Source organism: Acartia tonsa, chromosome 2 (genome assembly GCF_053477335.1).
Source record: "Acartia tonsa isolate MP-2025a chromosome 2, ASM5347733v1, whole genome shotgun sequence".
Taxonomy (NCBI): domain Eukaryota; kingdom Metazoa; phylum Arthropoda; class Copepoda; order Calanoida; family Acartiidae; genus Acartia; species Acartia tonsa.
Genome location: NC_137261.1, coordinates 29,275,651 through 29,297,008, shown reverse-complemented (window position 1 = coordinate 29,297,008; position 21,358 = coordinate 29,275,651). Strand labels below are relative to the sequence as shown.

Genomic DNA, 21,358 nt, shown 5'->3' with positions numbered 1-21,358 from the left:
ACCAGTGTTGAGCCATACAAAAAAGGGCGGCTCCATATCGCTGAAAACTAACAATAACAATGGTTTAGATTTAAAATAAGCAGTAAACTTTGATACAGTAATAGAAAATTTAATAAAAATTTGTTGATCTGTTCAATTTATAGAGTATCTTAACTGCGATAGTGTTTATAAGTTGGTCTTAGTAAGAAATCTGGTATTTTAAATAAATTTAAAACATAATGCCGAAGTCAAATGTTAGCGTAGCTCCTAAAAAAAAAATATCGAATGTTATTCTAATATCTAGCGGCTCTTTATTATAAAAAAAAAGATTTCATTAGAATTTCCAATAAGACTTCGAAACCGATTAACATCCGTTGGATTAGAACCGGTTCTCTGTCATACTGATCAAGTATACCATCGTATTACAGACAATTTTCCACAAATGTTAAAATAAAAATAGCATAGTATAACATATATGAAGCTTTAAATCTATATAATAAAGTAGTAGGTTTTTTTTGTCTAGGTGCCCTTTAAGATCTCGCTAACTACTGAACCTATTGATTTTTATTCCAATCTCGTTCATGTTTTTATAAAATCAAAATTTTTTAATTCAATTTTGTTTATTTCTACCTTTTTATAACTAAATAGTCACTAATATGATGTTATATAAAATTGAATAAAAAAATGCAAAAGTTTGTGTAAATACTTTTTATTTTTACAATTCCCAAATATTAAATAGGTATTAGTGTTCTAATTCCAGAGAAATATGCATTTCCAAATAAGAAATTTTAGGATCAAGTAAGAAACATAAAGAATATTCGGGAATAGTCCCTTTCGTAACATCGCCCCATAAGGGGCGATTCGTCGTATTTTTAAAATGGCTTTTTATAGGTTATTTTAGTTTAGGTTATGTTATTTTGGGTTAGGTGATTGCCCCATAGGGTTAGGTAATTGGCTCTGCAGGGTTTTAGCCCCCCGCAGGTGCTAGAAATAGGAGAAAAGCTACTGTAAAAAATACTAAGAATCGCCCCATAAGGTGCGATGTTATGAAAGGGACTATACCCGAATATTCTTTTTTTCAGTAAATGCAATGACGGTTCTTTCCCTTAAAGTGCCTATAAAGCACTTAACCCCCCCCCCATTACACCCCTTAGTTTAAAAATAAATTGAAAATTATATTGAGGGGGTAGTTTCTTCCATATGCTTAGGGGGGATGCCCTAACCCTGTTGTGCTACCCAATATAACCTAACCTAACTTGTCCTGAGGTAAAAAAAACAAACAAAAGACTCCTCCACTAACATATTTTCAATTTTTTTCAAAATAAGGAGTGGGAGTTTTAGAGCTCGACTAGGCAAACTGAGAGAAACCGCCTGACAAACCTTTGCATTCCATACTTAATCCAAATATTAAAATAACTATTTCAAGCTTACCTAGAATTTTATATTATTAAATGTTTACAACCACAAGCGTAACCACAAGTAACAGGATGTCTGACTCTGTGTGTATATGTGTGTGTAGCGAAGAATCTCGCTAACCACTAAACCGATTGGGTTTTCTTTTACAGTGAAGCATAAGTCCAGAGAAGGTTTTGACTTTCATAGGGGAAGGGGACCTCCATCATATCTAGATAAATCGCTCCTAGAAAAAAATGCATCAAAAAATGCCCCTAGAGAACAAAATAATTGATCTGCACTTATATTTTAGGCTGCAGCTTGTGATGGTCAAGTTCTTAATTTGGATTGTCCTAAAGGAACAAAGGTAATAGTTATCTATCGCATCGTATTATAGACAGCTTTCCGCGGATATTAAAATAAAAAATGATAAGATTTTAAAGAGTGTTAGAAACTAAGAGCCGTTAGTCGGGGCTAACAAAACGGACATTAAACTTATAAATCTATGATCTATAAGTCATAAGAAGTCTACAATACGAAACGATAAACGCTGTTTCAGTATGGCTGAGAACCGGTTCTAATACAGCGGACATCAATCGGTTTCGATGCCATACTTTTTTACATCTGAAGTGTTTTGATTTCTGAATCTAATCCAAATTTGTTTTAATCTTAAAATAATTATATTAGAAATAGAAATGATCTAATTGGAAATGATATTTTAAGTAGAAGTTAATTAACAAATATATTGCGGATAACAAATTACGTCAAAAGATATAACATAACACTTTGCTTTTATCAAAATTTTGAATAGGATTATATATTTAACAAACTCTATTCAAAATTTAATAATAATGACATCAAATTTGTTATATTTTAGTTCGTGAAATTTGCTATTAAATAAAAATTTCCACTTTAAATATTTGTCTTACACTATTTAAAAAACAACTTCCCCAACTTAATGCATTTTAGGTTAGGTTATGTAATGTATATATTAGTCTAACAGGTCTAGACTTCGGCAGGGTTAGTACTCTACTTTGGGTACCCCTCTCCCCCCCCTCCTCCCTCCATTTTTATTTAGTACTTTACTTACGCCACTTTTACAACCGACAGAAATATATATAGTTGGATGTTTTTTTTGGACAAAATCTTTAAACATTCGCTAAAAATATAGTCATACTTAGAGCAACTGGCATTTGTAGATCCATTAATTTTATATCCTTGTAAAATATGCACCTATACTTTTTAATATTTCAATTACACATCCTGTACATTCTATTAATTAATTTTAATTCTAACTAATAACAACAGTGAATTATAACGTTTAAAAGATTAGACTATTTATTTATAACATCTTATTTTAGACAGCTTTATGTAGATATTTAAAGATTAAAACCAGTTTCGTTAGCCCCGAGAGGCCGAAGATTCTACTAAAGTGTTTATTTATAATGTATTATTCCTTAATTTTAGATTGGTATCCAATTATTTGAGTATGGTAGATCAGCAGCTACAAGTTTGCTTTGTCCAGCTACTCCACAGCTACCTGTCCAGTACTCAGATGATCTGGCATGCTCCATAACCCAGGTATGATTTCTATGTATGTCAAGCAACTCCACAGCTACCTGTCCAGTACTCAGATGATCTGGCATGTTCCATAACCCAGGTATGATTTCTATGTATGTCCAGCTACTCCACAGCTACCTGTCCAGTACTCAGATGATCTGACATGTTCCATAACCCAGGTATGATTTCTTTGTATGACCAGCAACTCCACAGCTACCTGTCTAGTACTCTGATGATCTGGCATGTTCCATAATCCAGGTATGATTCCTATGTATGTCCAGCTACTATCCAGCTACCTGTCCAGTACTCAGATGATCTGGCATGTTCCATAACCCAGAAAAAAAATAGAAATAAAAGGTTATGGATAAGATTTTCTAGATATTTATGGGGTAAATTGATTTTTAATCTAAATAGATATTTTTCTCTTAATGCGTGATTTAATTTTTTTCAAAGAACTCTTATTTCCAAACTTGTGTTAAGAGGTAGTAAACTGACGTTAATATCAAATAGGTTTATATTTTACAGAAACTTTTTGCACAGAACTAAGTCTTATATATAGTAATCTTACTTACTTCTCATTTTGTGACTTTGTTTCACTACGAGGTCTTCTGGTAATTTCCCGTAAAGTACCTTGCGAGCTCATAAGAACCTCTCCTCTTATATTTAAGAGAAAATATTTTTTCCTTTATGCCTAAATTCTAAAGGGAGTTCCATTGGAAGTATATTACTACGATGACCTAACCCTGCGGAGTTACCTAACCTAATCTGTAAAGCATAAACTACTAAGCACACTCTCATTTAAAAAATCTATTTAAAAACAAAGGGTGGTGGGTATCTGTGCTTGACTAGGCACTTTAAAGGAAACCACCATTCTTCTATTTACTACTGAAAGCTCATTAATTTTCACATGGTAGAGACAAAAAGAGCCGCCTTTTCCCCTCACTTTTTCTCAACATTTGAGAAACAGTAATTTTCATTAACAATAGCGTAATGACTTCATTTACTACACCTTATTATACTTACTTTATCTACAAATAGCGGCTTCGCCTCTAGATGTCTCTAGGTGCACTTGAGGTATTGGGGACGAAGCCCAATCTGTACCACCTTTACACCACTTTTGATTCCTGTGACGTCATATAAATGAGTAAGATGAGAGGAGAAGTGGGAAAGAAAACCTCTAAATAAGAGATGGAGAATCCCTCATTTTTATAACGTCACAGGAATCATAAGTGGTGCAAAAGTGGTACAGATTGGGCTTCGTCGTACTGGTGGGTCGAATCCGATCCATCCATTTTTTTAATATATTTTAGTTTACTCTCCCCCAAAATAATTATAAACCTTCCAGATAACCGTAAAGGTTCAGTGGTTAGCGAGATCCTTAGGTAAAGACAGGCACATAGAGATTCTCTTACTTTTATAAAGACAAGGATAACAACATTCATGAGGAGCGATTATTAGTAAAAGATTGTGTAAAGGAATTATCAAGATTTTTAATCTTAACAACAGACAGACCATAAATTAGAAATATAGAGTAACTTTGCTTCTGATGAATTATGGATGGAGTTGGTTCATTGTAAAGAAATTCATTAATCAAATTAATGAAACCTACATTAATGCATTTAAGAGATTCTTAATTAAGAAAATCTTTGTGTAAGTAGGATTTTCAACACACTGAGCGTGGTCAATAGATTTAATATTACTTGGATCTTACACCAGATTGTATTGTACTCTAAAAAGCGAAACTTGTAGCTGAATATCTCCTCTCATCCACCCCATGTACCCCTCTCTCCCCTCCTACTGGATGTACGATTTGATCAATAATTGATTTCCATGTTAGCAACCAAAATTGACGACAATTTTTCATACCCAGTTCGTGTTTTTTAATGATTTGTCTCACTCAATCCGAAATTATATAATTAGTAAAAGGATTTTTTTTTTAAACTGAAAAGAGTTAAATAGTGTTTTATGCCTTTTTTGAAATTACATCACATTACACTTTATATTTAAATTTACTATAAAATCATTATTCCAAAAATAACATGAATGGGATAATTCAATCATACAAGAAATTATTTTCCAAAGGTTGAAAATCAGCATGTTTTTAATGGACTTACAGACTTCTTGATAATACCTTTAGAGTTGCGGCGCTTTCTAAGTCATACCTCGTTATTACAGGAATAATCATCGATTACCTAAAATTTTAACCCGTTTGGATGCTATAAAAAATCTTTTGTAGGGAGAAATTGCTATATTAGGGTCAGGTTTAGACTTCCAGCTAATTTTCATAATTATATAAGGTTTGATTTTTTGTAGCTTATACAGGAGGATGATGCGCGGCTGCTGAGCCCTGGTAAATTTTACAAATTTTAATCAAAAGGTTAATACTTATTCGATAATTAATTCTCATAGAAATTAGTTATTTAAAATATCCTAAATTTTATGTTATGTTATTTTCAGGCTATTGTGATGGGAGAAGAAATGTGTCAAGGAAAGCAATCATGCAGTATTGAAACAGGTACAATCACAATACACTAGTTCACTACTAGCGGCTCCACTCCCAGCATCTTTATTATCATATTATATAAAACCTATAGGGCCTCTAGGGACACTTAAGAGAATGGAGGAAACTTTTTAAATTTTTTTTTTATAAAGAGAAAGGAAATTTTTTTTTAGAGGGGGTAATTTCTCTTGTGATAGTGAACAAACCCGTCCCCAAAATAGTTAAAAACCTTCCTTGGACCTAAGAAGCTACACTACATAGGAAACCCATTTACTACTTTATATAATAGGACTAGTGGTTGTGCACCTAGCATATAGAGGCTCTATCGAAGCCTCGATGGGATATGGAAGGGTAGAAATATAGCCTAAAACCATACCCATGCTTATTTATAAAAATAAAAGCCAAAACCATCTCAGGACCTATAGAAACCTTCACTGTAAATGAAACCCTATCTGTTCTGCGGTTAGCGAGATCCTTCGCTACAGACAAAAATAGCTTACTACTTTATATAATAGGATAGTAAGCTTTTTTGTCCGTAGAAAAGGATCTCACTAACCGCTGAATCAATTGGGTCTCCTTTACAGTGAAGCTTCTTATAGGTCCAGTTACTAGTATCAATTTTAGGATTTTTATTTTAATATTCGTGAAAATTTTTCTGTAATGAATCATTTTTCAGTATAACTGAGACGGTTCTAATTCAGCGGATATCAATCGGTTTCGAAGCCATACTTGAAATACCTTTAAGTTCTTGAAGTTTAGTCTGCCTTATTTTAATATTATTTTTCATCCAAAAGTACTTGGCATATAAACTTCAAATTTAGCTATAAATTATCCTTAATGTTAAAGTAACTTAATCTTTTTATAATAAATGATGTTGGGTTTCTAATAATGATAAATAATTGATACAGGGTAAATATAAAACATTGTTTCAAGTATATGTTTTATCTATTTTTTTTGGTTGAAAATAGACTTATAAGAATAGATGACTAAACTTTACTTCTATTGTTAAATGTCCCTTTGGCATTGAATATTATGACGGTTATGTTTAGTAGTTCTGAGAAAGCTAAGCTCTGAAATCAAACAAGATAAAAACGAACATGAACAATGTCAAAAATTATTCAGCAGATTATTAATTTAAAAGTACAAACAAAATTGTATACAACAAACTTGTGACAAAATTACGTATTTATACATGATTCTGTTTAAGGACATACGCCTTAATTTTAGGACTTGATTATAGAGAGCTGCTGGTAACGATTATTGAGTTGCTACTCTTTCTAAATTGTAACTTTTATCATCATAGTTTGAAATCGATAGGACAATTCTAATATGTCTAAATTAACGAAAAAAAGCTAACCATGACGAATGGACAGACGTACATACCCTAATTATAGAAAAGCTTTGTTTTTAACAATGAGATAAAAATTTCCAAAATCCTTATATTAAAGCTTGAATTTCAGTCTGTTTGTAAGCCCTCTAAGAACTAATATAGAAGAAATATTTGCCATTTAAAAAAGAAAATTAAGTATTAACAAAATCTGGTTTTAATCTTTTGATTTTCTTTTTGATCCCCGCGGAAATCTGTCTTTAATACTATAATAATGCTATAAATAACTAATATCATTTTACCCTTTATTTAGTCTGTATCTATTCTTTATCTGTATATTGTTTCGTGTGTATTAATATGATAATTAATCTTATTCTTTCTTATAATTCTATCATAAAAACTACATTTATTTTATTATAAAACAAGAAACATGTAATAGGTAGTCCACTTTAGGTAATAAAGTATTTCTATATTTGTGTATAGAAAATAATAGTTGTGTTATATTTCCCTTAAAGCTCAGAACCCTTTCCCCATATGTTCATATGAATTGAAAATAAGCGGTTAGGTTTTATTCCATGTCCTTGTTTTACCTAAGGTAGGTTAGTTTATATTGGGTATAGAAAAGACAGGTTGGGTGAATTCACCGAAGGTGTAGGCCTGGCAGGTATAGAGCCTGCAAGGCTAGGACAGCCTTAATAGGTTAGGTATAAAGAAGAAAAAAACAAACGACTCAGTTCTTCAATTAATTAAAAAATGGAATATTGGGTGGTGTGCTTGCTTGGCACTTGAGGGAAAGCACCGATATTTGTATGAATTTATGTTTTGTTATTTAAGGAAGAAGGAAAGGCTTAAAAATTTGTTTAATCGTCAATGACCTCTCCATCCCTATCCAGAGATAAGAAACTAGGAAGATAATGATTTAGTAAGTGATGTAGTAAACTGAAAGCTAATAGCAGTACCATCTAATTCTATTAGCTATGCTCTCTCAGCATATAGGGCCTTTGTCCAATGAATATGTATAACCCAGACAACTACCTTTATCGTCAGTTAGGAAATTGTTTTCTGCTCTTTTGTAGCGACTTGGCTGTGTTAATATTTCTGACTCTATTGGCTGATATTCAAAAGCTCAATTGTAAGTCGGATCGGCACAGGGTCCCCACACCGTGAACAAACAGTTATTCAACCTCTGCCCCCTCTATTCTTTTACTAGAAGAGAGGTGGAAGCAAACCTTGTGAGTAACTGACAAGTGTACTCTTATCTTGTCTATGCCTCTATATATGACAATGATAAACAATTCTTAGACGCTAAATATTCTTATCATTACAGGAACTATCCCAATCATTATCTAATACAATCGATATATTATTACTTGGATGTTGCACCAGATTTTCTTGTACTCTGATAAAGTAATACTCGCAGCGGGCTAAAATAACGATCCACCCCCTTTACCCGAATACTCTACAAATCCGTACAAAATACTATTATAAATTATTTAGAGAATGGGACAGCTAAGGTGGGGAGGTAGCTTTTTTTCTTATGAATAACCTCTGCTGGGCGTATACGTGCGATGCCTAATCCTATAACCATATGATATAACCTAACCTGATCTTAAGTAACAAACAAACAAACACAAAATTACCCTATCCACTTATATCCAATTTATTTAAAAATAAGTGGAGGGGGGGGGGGGGAGTGTTCTGTACTCAACAAGGCACTTTGAGGTGAAACGCCGAATCTACTACAAGCAGGATGTTTGCCTGCATAGCTTTTTTTTAATTTGAACGCCTTCTGAATTTTATATAACATATTTGCTTATGTACAGTAAATATACATAAAACATGATAAAAGTTGGTGCAATCTAGTGAATCTAAAAATGCACACACTTACTTTTCCCACAAAAACTACTATGTATATATTTGTTTGTGTGTTTGTGGGTGTTTTATGTGTGTGTGTGTGTGTGTGTGTGTGGTTTTATAAACATTTTTTTCTACAATAGTTTGTATATAATGAATACTATACTGATAAAAGAGTAGATTTTATACAATAAGTTTCTGTTCTTCAGTTCACCAATTAAAATAACAATGAAAAGGGCTAAAGTACATTTTGAAAAGCATAAATTTTGATGTATAAGACACAAGTAGGAAACAAGATTTACTGTTAATATGTTGTAAAAACAAGGGTTGTTTATTAGACATTTCGTTTGAAATAATAGAGATGCTATGCTTAGTATGTTTTAAATTTAATCCATAAAAGGGTTAATTTTGTTTATCATAATGTATATAAAATTTTTGTTAATTGTATTCATTTGGAACTCAGTAATTTAAAAGTGTAATTTTTTTATTATGATTTCAGGTTTCAACATCCTGTCGCCAGGTTCTGTGGATCCTTGTCCAGGACTCAGGTAAATATTCAAGTAGATAGTTCAATGTGTTCACCAGGTGACCGTGTGTTAGAGATTTGATTTGAATAGCCTTTGAGTATGGGATAAACCATGAGATCTTATTTATTGTGTATCTCTGAAACAACCGTGCATATATGCATGGTTAATAGGTTATGTCAAACATCTTTCTGACAAAAATCTTTGATTGCACGACTTTTGTCTAGAGGACTGGTAATGAATTGTGCCTGATTTGGACCAAGGCATTCCCTCTACTCTAAAATAAAAATGTTAATATGAATATCATTCACATAACTATGAATATGAAAATTCAGTATCTATGAGAAAATGTTATTATGAATATTCTTTACATCACTATGAATATGAAAGTTTAGTATCTATGAGAATATGTTAATATGAATATCCTTCACACAACTATGAATGAAAGTTTAGTATCTATGAGAAAATGTTATTATGAATATTATTTACATCACTATGAATATGAAAGTTTAGTATCTATGAGAATATGTTAATATGAATATCCTTCACATCACTATGAATATGAAAGTTTAGTATCTATGATAATATGTTTATATGAATATCCTTCACATCACTATGAATATGAAAGTTTAGTATCTATGAGAATATGTTAATGTCCGCATCGGAAATACAGTATTTAGTGGTGAGAATACTTCATATCTATACAGTTACCAAAATAAAGGCCTTTAAAGGTTTTAATTTAAAAAGCTAGAATAAGTTAGAAAAAAGAAATATTAAAAAGAATATTAGAGTAAAATTTCATACATTCAAATTATTTTAAGAAATCAATATTTTTACATTAGGAGCTGCACTATACCTAAAATAAAAATAGCACTTTTTCAAATTTCGTACAATTACTCTTTATAATATATCTATAAAAATAATTGGATGAAACTCTTATATTAACCTTATTGTGAAAAGTCTTGCGCATAAATTTGAGGTATATAACTAAAGTGTATAAGAAATTGATATATTGTTACATGGATATTGCACAAGATTTACATGTACTCTGATAAAGAAATAATCGTAGCTGGCTAAAATAACAATACCCCCATCCACATCCATTACCACATCCCCTTTCCTTATACGTAATGAACAAAATTGCCAAGAAATAAGGTTCATATTAGCAAGCTATATTGACGACATTTTTCCCAATCAATATATCCACATATATCCTATATCCTTTGCATGAGAAGACACTTGAGATAAAAGAGATAGTCGATACTGTCCGTCACAAATATTCCATGTTGGTAGGATAGGATAGGGAACTTATTGTTTAGGTGTGCTTTAGTAATATCTTTGTTTGGAAACATATAAAAAGAGTGATTAGAATTAAGCAACCTTTTCTAAATACTTATTAGACACAGATTAGAGTAGGATTGGTAACTTATTATTGAGATGAGCTTAGTAATATCTTTGCTTAGGAACATATAGACTCATAGAGTAAATAAAATTGAGTAACCTTTTCTAAATACTTGTAATCACTTTTTGAGTAGGACAGGGAAATTATTGTTGAGCCGTGCTTTTGAGTTAGATATCTACGCTACTGAAAGGTTACTGAGACTGAAAGATATCAAATTTTGTCTACAATGTGTAATAAGTTTATTATAATGTTTAATCAAATACTATTATAAAGTCAAACTGTATGAAATATATACAAATAAATGAAAATGTAAAATGAAAGTTTTGAAAACGAGTTCAATAAAAATAAATTTTATGAATATTTGAGCACTTTCATTTATTGTTTTATTTTTGTGTCTAAAAGCTTTCATGTTGTAAAAAATACTGTAAAACCACTCTGATCGGTAAGTGCCCCCTTAAATTGATATATAATAATTTAGAACTTTCACCAGATTTTCATGTTCTCTTATAAAATAAACTTGCAACGGGCAAAAATAATTATTCAACCCCTTCCACCCCCTTTAATTCATTCCCTCCTCTCCCATTGGATGAACTAACTGACCAATAAACGAGTTCTATGTTATCAAGATAGATTGACGATAATTTTCCCCTGTCATAATATCCAAGTATATTCTACATCTATTATTGAAACGAATCGTTGTCTATGGGATTTCTTATGTAAGGGCCGATAGCCGTTTTTTTTGGGGGGTGAGGGGTGAGTTGTGGAACAAATTTTAAATTTAAAAGATTGTACCATAAAAGGTAATGTTAATACGCTGACAAGGCACAAATATGTTTCTTCTTTTCTTCTTTGGTTGTTCTTACATTTCTCAAATTTTTGAAAGTTATTATAAATTTTTTAAAGTATAAGTATGTCTGTTTGTCTAACCGCTGGGCCGATGTGGTTATCCTTTATAGTGAAGCTTCTTCAAGCCACGGGAAAGGGTATATCTGTTCTGAGGGAGGATGTACTGTCCAGTGTCCAGGTCCCTGTCCAGCAATCCAGAAAAACTGACTGTTATGCACCCTACCATGATTCTAAGGGAGGATACCTCTTCCTTCTCGAAAGAAATTGACACTGAAAAAACAACCCTCCCCCCCTCAAAAAAAAAATAACAACATTTATTAGGTATTGCTTTTTCTTTTTAAGACTAATATTGAAAGTTTATGGTTAATGTATACCTTCCCCCTCCCTAAAGTGCCCCTAGAGGCCTTGAATTATTTGAAATAAGAGTTAACTAAAGGCCAACTCTTAAACCTTAGTACATTCATATAAAAAGTTTTCAATATCTAAATCTTGTTGCTTATACAAAATAATCTTTAAATATTTACTTTTACTTTTTAGGTTGTTTTTGAAGAGCATCCTTTTTATCATAATAGTTTTGAAGCCAATTGGTTAGAAGAACAATAAAGACATACTTTCAACTTTTATCTTTGCACTTTATGTAGCGAAAAAAAACGCAAGTCTATATCTGTAATCTAAATGCTCATTTTATTATAAGAATTTAATCAAAAAGTTTTTCTTAAAATCATATCTGTTTACAAGGCAAGTTTCGTTTTTGCAAGGGTTTGGTTTATAGAAAAAACATTCTAAATATTCGTTAGTTTATTGAGTTGAGTGTCCAAAAGTTTCAACCACTAGTTGTAATCTTTAGGGATATACATCAATTTATAGTTATTGTCTTAACCCTTTATATCCTTGCTTGTGTCCTTTTTTCCTTGTTTACATTTTAAAAATGTAGTTAATAATTTAGATATAACTCAAATTAATTGATTTTAGGAAGCACGCGAAAGTGTCCTACACGTGCAAGCCCGCCTCCTTCCGGTCACGCAGTGTTTGCGGTCAGGATGACCTGACCTTGTCATGTATAAAACCAGATGACAGGATTGCGGTCCTGTCTTCTTCATTTCTTTCAATTTCATCAGGTTAGTTGAAATCTTTGTCTACTCAGAAAGAGAAAGAAAAGTTTATTTTCGCATCTTATTATAGACAGCTTAACGACGATATTAAAATGAAATATTTTGTAAGATTAAAGCCATTTTCGGCAGCCCCTAGGGGTCGAGCACCGGGCTAATAAAACTAAACTTATAGTTTTTATTTTAATATCCGTTGAAAATTGTCTGTAATATGATGCTATATATGATTTTTCAGTATGACTGATAACAGGTTCTCATCCAGTGGATATTAATCGGTTTCGATATGAATTGGATCTTAGCATTAGCTTCGAAGCAATTAAATAAAGTTTTTAAAGAATGAAGTTTCAAAATCGATAAACAAAGCTGTTTAATAAAAAGATGGAAAGATAGTGTTAAAAACAATTTGGTGTACTTTTTATTGCAACAATCGTTTTACTTTCATGTATATACAACTTTAATATTCAACCCTTTTTTATAAAAGCAATACGACACTTTACATATTGTAATAATTGATATATTATTACTTGAATATTGCACAATATTTAGATGTACTCTGATATAGTGTTTCTCACATCTGGCTAAAATAACGATCCTCCATTCCACCCCCTTTACCCCATCGAACTCCTATTCTACTGGATGAACTGACCAATAATGAGGTCCAATAAATTGACGACAAATTTTCCCTTGTCAATGTATCCATCTTTATCCTATATCCATTTTCATAATTTAATTTAAGTTTACAAAACAAAAAAATAAATAATTAAAACACTAATATAAAAATAAAACAAAAAGTCATGGCTTGTTAAAATTTTACGTACAATTTTTCAATTTTTTTTACTCATTTAAAAACTTTTAGATCTATAATTTCAAAAACTATTTTGATTCTATCTAATCAATTAATCAAAGGAAGAATCATTGTTTATTTGCTTTGAAATATTAGAGGGTAGAGGGATCGGATAGGACAATAGATTACATTTTCTCCTAATCATAATGTGTGATAATCTGTTTCAAGTATTCTAGAGTATGTATGGTTGTAATTGGTTTTCCTACCATTGTTATGTCCCTCCCTGTTTATCATAAATATTTCAGGTCACATTTACTGTCCTCTGGTGAAGTTTGGCGGCTTCCAACAGGTAAATGTACTTTTCTCGTATTCATTCGAAACCGATTAATATCCGGTGGATTAGAACCGGTTCTCATCCATACGAAAAAATTATGTCTAGCATCGTATTATAACCAGTTTTCTACTTCGGCATTTCTGGGCTAAAAAACTGGTTTTAATCTTATAATTATACATTTTATATCCGCGGAAAGCTGTTTATAATACGATAAATAACTATTCTTTTAATCACGGAACTCGTGTTCTTTGAAACTTATCTTCCTCTTACTTTGTATGTATGAAACACCTCTTTCAATGTTAGGATATCTTACAAGCAATTTAACTTCATAGTCAGCTGCAGAAAAAACCATGAAACTTTATGCTTAGGTCATGAAACATGACAGGTATCAACTGTATTTCGCTAATATTTTCTATTTTATATCAATGATTTTAATTAGTTGATAAGTACTGCTAGAAATTAGTTATTTTAATTAACTTGGAAGAGACTTTTATTTAAACTGCCATTAAAACATTTTAAATGCTTTATAGAAAAATGATGTATTTGATTTAAAGTAAAATATTCAATTCATTCAATAAAATTAAAGATTTTAGATTCTACATTATTTTCTATGAAATCTTAATTAATTTTCATAAAGTTAAAAATGAATACATATTATAATACTCATTATTCTAATTGACGTATTTTCTTCATCGAGATATACAAATATAAATATTGAGATTTTTTAATTAGATCCTAATATTTCAAAAGGAATAAGTTATTTAAACAAACTGCAAAAATAAAAAAATAAAAGCCAAACAATTAGGGATAGACAGCCGCGACAAATTAATCTTTGGTTGGTTTGAATTTATTTTGAAAAGAGGGATTCTCATATATTTTGGTCAGGTTTGGAGTTCTAGCTGATTTTCAAAAGTTTACTGAAATTTTACGCGTCTGAAGGGCGACTGACGAGTACTGCAAACAATACATCATTTGATATATTTGTCACCGATTAACTAAAAGCAATAAGAAAGTTCAAATTCCGAAAAAAATAAAAAGTACAGCAACTACGGTCGCAGCCACTAAATTTTTGACTCGGCCACCCTTAACGCCATTCAGCATTAGTCATCCTCAGCCATAGCACCTCAAGCTACTCTCAAATGCAGCCACTAAAATCCTGATCCGCGCCGCTGCCTATCCTTAAAAGTACAATTTATTAACAGTATTTAATATTTTTGGACAGAGGAAGAACACATAATGCAAATGAATATGTGTATCAGTCTTTATAGGTGTTTATGCTTGTGCACTGACCGAAATGAAAAGTGAATCAGCTGTATAGTAGCTGTACTCCTAATATTTATTTGTCTTGGATATAGAATTGCGGAAAAAACAGGCTGGGAGTGAAAATAATGGTTTTACCAAAACAAAAGATGTGTTTATGTGTTTTTGCTTGAGTGTGTATGTGTGTGTGTTTATGTTTTTGTGTATTAGAGTTTAAGCTTTATATTGTATTTTGATAAAAACTTGTCATTTCTCAATCTTGGGACATAATAACATATTTATTGTTATTTACTAAGTATATTTGCAATAACTTTTATTTAATGAAATCTTCCAATTTTTAACATGTACAAAACGGCCTGCTTAATTGCTTCAAGATCCATGTCAGATCTATATAGGAAATAAATGTCTATAAACGAGCTCAAGTTTTCCAAGGAATATATGTATATAACTCATAGTGCTCCAATAATCCATAATAAACTCTCATTGGCTAGAACGATAAGACCCATTATTTTACTTTATTAAAAATAAATTCATTATTTTCATTTCATGTTGCTATTTACCTTATATTGATGTATATAATTTCTAATCATAAAAAAGAAAATTTAAATTTATAATATAATAAATTTAAGAAAACTCTGTTTTAAAAGAATTCGATTGTGGCGACACTTTGTGTGTTCAAATATTAAACTAAAATTGTAATCATCATCATTAACCCTTTGGTGATGGTAATGTAAAGAAAAAATATAATTTTAAAAATCTTTTTAAAATCATTTAAATTATTGAATATTTACTTTCTTTTAGATAGTAATGCCGGGTGAGGAAAATAGATTTTTTGAGAAATAGATATGCATATAGAAAACTAGCCAATAGGGAGATAATTATATCGAGCCAACTCTAGTTTTCTATATTTTTCACTTTTCAATATTTTGCAATATCATGCAAGATTATTTATGAAATAATTTATGAAAAAATATACAAATGTGGATTGATTCTTTTATTTTGAAGGAAATTATTTTCCTAGTAACAGGATGTCTATCTGTCTGTGTTGATTCGTGAAAGCTGTGCGGCTTGGAGGAAGAATCAACCACGATAAGCCGCTGTAACCCTCTTCACAGCCATTAAATTTCGATTCAGCCACCCTCAGCCTCAATCAATCATTCTAAGCCACACTTAACTCAATCAACATAAGCTATCCTCTGCCTCAATCAACCTAAGCCACACTCAGCCTCAATCAATCTAAGTCACCCTCAGCCTCAATCAATCTAAGCCACCCTCAGCCTCAATCAATCTAAGCCACCCTCAGCCTCAATCAACCTAAGCCACCCTCAACCTTAATCAACATAAGCCACCCTCTGCCTATATTATAATTACTGGGGCGTTTTAAACTATTGTTGACAAAGATAATTTAAAGCAAATCCACTGGTAGATATAAAACAAAATTTGATATTGTTTTCAGGATTCTCTGTCTACGTTCTACAGCAGTGAAGTGATGGATACATGTGAAGACGCGTCTGCAAGTCCTGCAGTTCTTCACCATTGCCACGGACAGTCGGAATGCTCCCTGTCTGCAAATCCTATAGGTAAGTAGCGAAGCTAAACTAAAAAAAGTACGCCATTAAACAGCGTTTTCTCCCTGACTCTCAATACTATAGGAAAGAAACGTAGCTACAATAAAATTTATCCTAATTATGAAATTATGTATTTTAAATAGACATAAATAACATCTTTACAAGGACGAAAAAATCCAAAAGTAGCGACGTAAAAAAATCATTGAAGTACAAACAAGAAGATTTAAAGAGCATTTGATGATTTATTAAAGTCAAGAATAAAGCATGACTGACAGATCGACGGACAATGTATATTACATACTGGATGCTCATTGAAATGGGAAATCTTCATAAAAAATCAGCAGTCTATCTTAAATAGCAGCTGAGAAAATTGCATTCCCCCATAGCATACGGACTGACTGACGGACAAACGGACAGACATAATTGTAGATTAGCTTTGCTACTAAAAAAATTAAATCACTAAAATTATTACATTTATTTTAAATGAAAAAAAATAGTCATTTGAAAGAGCCCTAAATATTTAATACATTTTTATCTAAAATATGAAATTATTTAAATATTCAACATTTTATTTCTTTAGACTTATAATCCAATTTGTAAGATTTATATCCTTTAAAATTATACAAATTTTGGTGCATTATCACTTTCACATATGAGCCTTTATGTTTAATGATATCAGTGGTGTGTACAGTGATTCACCCGGGGGCGAGAAAGCATTACGGGACGAAAAATTGGTAGGGAGGTCTTCTCAATTTTGATTCTAATGAGGGGTTGACAGCCCCTACCGCGCACGCCACTGATTACAAAGCAATAATCTAATTATGTGACATTGAAAATATGTCTATTTGATACTTTCATATATTTGGCGATCTTACTCAAAAAGATCATCTTGATTAATATGGACCTATTGCAATTCCTAGCCTAAATTTATTAGAAATAATGAATTTATAATTATTTGGATTTTACTTCAGATAATCATGTACTTGTAGCTGACTGATAACGATCACCCACCCATCCATCCCCTTTACCCCTTACCCTTTCCTTTTATAGGATGAACGAACTGATCAATAAATGATGTCGATTATAACAACCTAAATTGTCAAAAAATTCCCTGTCCAAATATCCACGTATATTCTATATCCATTTTTAAAGTTTATAAATGATATTTTTCAGAAGTTGTTGGACAGAACAAATTATACTTGTCAGCTTCCAAATTTAAATTGAATTACATGAATATATTTAGTTTTGGTTTTTGCTTTTATGCATTTTATGTTTAATAGAAACATAAATAATTATAAAAGAAAATGGGTCAAATTTTGACAGAATCTCATATTCAAACAGAGGATCATTTAATCATAGATGTTTTAGCTATAGTTTAATCTCACTTACTACATAACATAATTTTCAAAAAATAATTTTAGTCAGGATTTCAGAGGATTTTTTGAGGGGGGGGGGGGGGGCGGGGGGGGGGGGCGGGGGGGGCGGCTCCTCTCTCTTATTTTAGTTGGAGGTAAAATTTGTATTACTTGTCCCAAATTCATTGGAGGGTTGGGTAAAACTCCTTACTCCCCCTCCCAACGGATAGACCTACTTAGTTGACATAACTAAACATTGAACCACAAAAATAAGATGCAGATTCATTGGGGTATTTTTCACAGTTTGGGTATTTGAATTAAAAAAAGCTTAATATTAAAGCATAAAGAAAAGAAAAAAAGATTTACAAACGTTAAAAGTATCTTTTACAGCATATTAGGTGAGTAAAAAGGATAAACTTTTACAAGAAGGATTTTGCAGCCGCACATTTCATTGGCAGTCCAGCTGCAAAGCAATGTATGGCTTAAAAGCGACTGTGAAATGTTAAAAAATTGGCTGCGGATTTTTAATTTACCTTATGCTTAGCTGGAGATTGTTTAAAATTTGCGCAATTAACGTTAACAGAATTGGTTATCTGCCGCGGCTTTGGATTGTTGACTTGCATCTTCGACTGCGGATAATTCAAATATTAAGCGTGCAGTTGCGGTTGCCACTACCCTTTTTTTAGGTATTGAGAGATATGAACTATAAGATGTAATAAAAAAGTACTTAAACTTTTGCAAAAACATAAGATAAACTACAAAATGTATTTTTAAGATTTTTTTGTAAACTTACAATGGATGTAGAAAAATAAGAAAAATTGTCGTCAATTTAGGTTGTTACCATGAACTTTTATTCTTTAGTTCGTTCATCCAGTAGGAAGGGAGGGGATGGAGTAAAGGGGTGCATGTGGGGATAGTTTTTTTTAGCCAGCTACAAGTTTCACTTTATTAGATTACATGATAATCTGGTGCAATATCCAAGTAATAATAAATCCTAGTTAGAATCCTAGAAGCAAACCTACTCTTTGAATTACTATGATAAGATCAGCATTTTAATTATTCCTTCATATTGCATCTGAATCATGCTTATGTTAGGTTATGTTATGTTAAATCAATGTTAAAGGTGCTCCTATGGGTAAAATCACCCCGCTAGAAAAAAAGGGGGAAGGGGGGACGGCCCACGGGTGAGGCCAAGAAATAATTTTTTTGAGAAAGTATTTTTAGGAAAAAGAAATGGTTAATTTGACCAATTAAATCTAATCACAACGTGTGGTGAGATTAAAATATTAAGATAAACTATTTGAAATTTTATAATTTATTTAATAAGTGTTTCATTTTCAGAGCTTGGTATCCTGGAATGTAAAGATCTTCATGTTTATTTAAAGACAACTTATGCCTGCGTTGATAAGGTAAACCATAATACTAAGTAATAGGATGTCTTGTCGTCTGTCCATTCGTGTGTCTGTCGTTTCCTTCTTCTCTGTATCCACATAATTATGTCTTAGATAAATACATTTACTTGATAATATGTTTATGTCTGTGTATTAAATTTAAGGCAGGATATAAAGATGTTCATCTGTCTGTCCGTCGTTTTTCTTTCATTTTGTCTTCATTCATGTTTTCGTCCGCATGTCATTTTGTATATCTGTTATTATCGACTATACTAGTAACTAATGAACAGTGGCGTAAAGGGCTTTCTCGTATTCATTCGAATCCGGTGGATAGGAACCGGTTCTCATCCATACGAAAAAACTATGTCTAGCATCGTTTTATATCCAGCTTTCTACGAATATAGAAATGTACAATCATAAGATTAAAACCAGTTTTTTTAGCCGGTGCCTCCGGCACCTCGGGGCTAAAAAAACTAGTTTTAATCTCATAATTGTACTTTCTATATCCGCGGAAAGCCGTTTATAATACGATGCGAGAAATAACTATTCTCGTATTCATTCGAATCCGGTGGATAGGAACCGGTTCTCATCCATACGAAAAAATTATGTCTAGCATCGTATTATATCCAGTTTTCTACGAATATAGAAATGTACAATCATAAGATTAAAACTAGTTTTTTAGCCGGTGCCTCCGGCACTTCGGGGCTAAAAAACCTAGTTTTAATCTTATAATTGTACATTCTATATCCGCGGAAAGCCGTTTATAATACGATACGAGAAATAACTATTATCATTTTCTTCATTTGAAAACCCATCGTTTTAAGTATAAAGTTGCCCACACTTCTAGATAATGTATTATCAAACCAAATCCGCGTCCGTGGCTCAACACGTAGCGCACTCGCTCGTCGTCGGGAAGGTGATAGGTTCGAATCTTGCTGAACACCGCGTCATAACTAAAAGACATTAAAAATGGTTCCTACTGCTACTATAACAGGTGCGAGACATTAGTAGTAAGAATAGGGAGAATGCCTTGGCCCAAAACAGGCGCAACTCATTACCATGCACAGTTTGAACTTCTCACACAAAGGTCGTGCAATCAAAGAGTTGGTTGTCTGACGGGCGAATGAGGCTTTACACCGCAATCATAAGCAGAGTATGTTTCAAGGTGCGTGGAGAGGTCTAGAACCCGAAGCGACACAATTTTCAACAGAAAATATTGGTTTATTTTCATAATTGATTTTCGCCAATTATTTATTTGCGGATAAAACACTATGTGGAAGGGATAGCACATCATTGAGATATATTCATTAGGTGCTTCAGTTGAAATATGATATTTAACATTTAATTAGAAACTGATAGCCTTTTTCATTTACAAGAATTGAAAATCAAAATTGGTATTCTTATTCATAGGTTAATTTATAACAAGGACAGTTTTTTCTTTAGGAAGCCTAATAATGGCAAAACTAGAAATCATAGCCAATCAAAGACCCACACTTTTTAGTTGTAAAATAGGTTTGATCTTTTGAAATGTTGTTAAAAGTTTTTCCAGCTTGGCTTCTAAACCAAATACTATCCGCTGGATTAGGGCCGGTTCTCATCTATACTGAAAAATTATGTATATCATCGTATTACAGACCATTTTCCACGAATTTTAAAATCAAAAATTAAAAACTAATACCAGATTGGTGAGAATTAACCTCCGGCTCCTTAGGGCTAACATAACTGGTTTTAATATCCGCGGGAAAGCTGTCTATAATACGATGCGATAAATAACTATTATGTTTTTTTAGGCTGTGTTCAAGCCACAGTTTCTTGAATCAAGAACAACAGTATTAACATCAACCACAGAAGTTATAACATCAACCGCTGTTCTGGACAACAAGGTAAAAATTGTGCACGAATAGGCAGACGGTCGAACATATGGACTTCGCTTGTGATCCAAAAATACAGGGAAAAATGAAATAGAGACTATAAAAGATTTTACCAAAGAGAGAGGGAGAGAGAGACAATGGGCCTTTTATTTCACTAGTCCCCAAAATCTTCTTATTCGTTTGCTTAACAACTTTGAGGACTTTTATTGAATTTTGAATGGTTAGTTTATTAAGTTGATTTTCCAAACGTTTCAACCACTAATTTTTTTTTGTATTATTTTTGGGGATGTACATAAATTTAT

General features: G+C 32.0%; 1 protein-coding gene across 1 annotated transcript in view; it reads left to right on the top strand.

The window, feature by feature from the left end:
* The window catches only part of LOC145309228 (uncharacterized), a 69,370-nt gene that overhangs the window by 6,471 nt on the left and 41,541 nt on the right, over positions 1-21,358 (top strand). Inside the window, exons 3-11 of the mRNA XM_080150326.1 lie at positions 1,685-1,738; positions 2,839-2,952; positions 5,389-5,446; positions 9,112-9,160; positions 12,357-12,502; positions 13,583-13,626; positions 16,328-16,451; positions 19,136-19,203; positions 20,976-21,068. Coding sequence (XP_080006452.1) covers positions 1,685-1,738; positions 2,839-2,952; positions 5,389-5,446; positions 9,112-9,160; positions 12,357-12,502; positions 13,583-13,626; positions 16,328-16,451; positions 19,136-19,203; positions 20,976-21,068 — 750 coding nt within the window. The remainder of the gene's footprint in view (positions 1-1,684; positions 1,739-2,838; positions 2,953-5,388; positions 5,447-9,111; positions 9,161-12,356; positions 12,503-13,582; positions 13,627-16,327; positions 16,452-19,135; positions 19,204-20,975; positions 21,069-21,358) is intronic.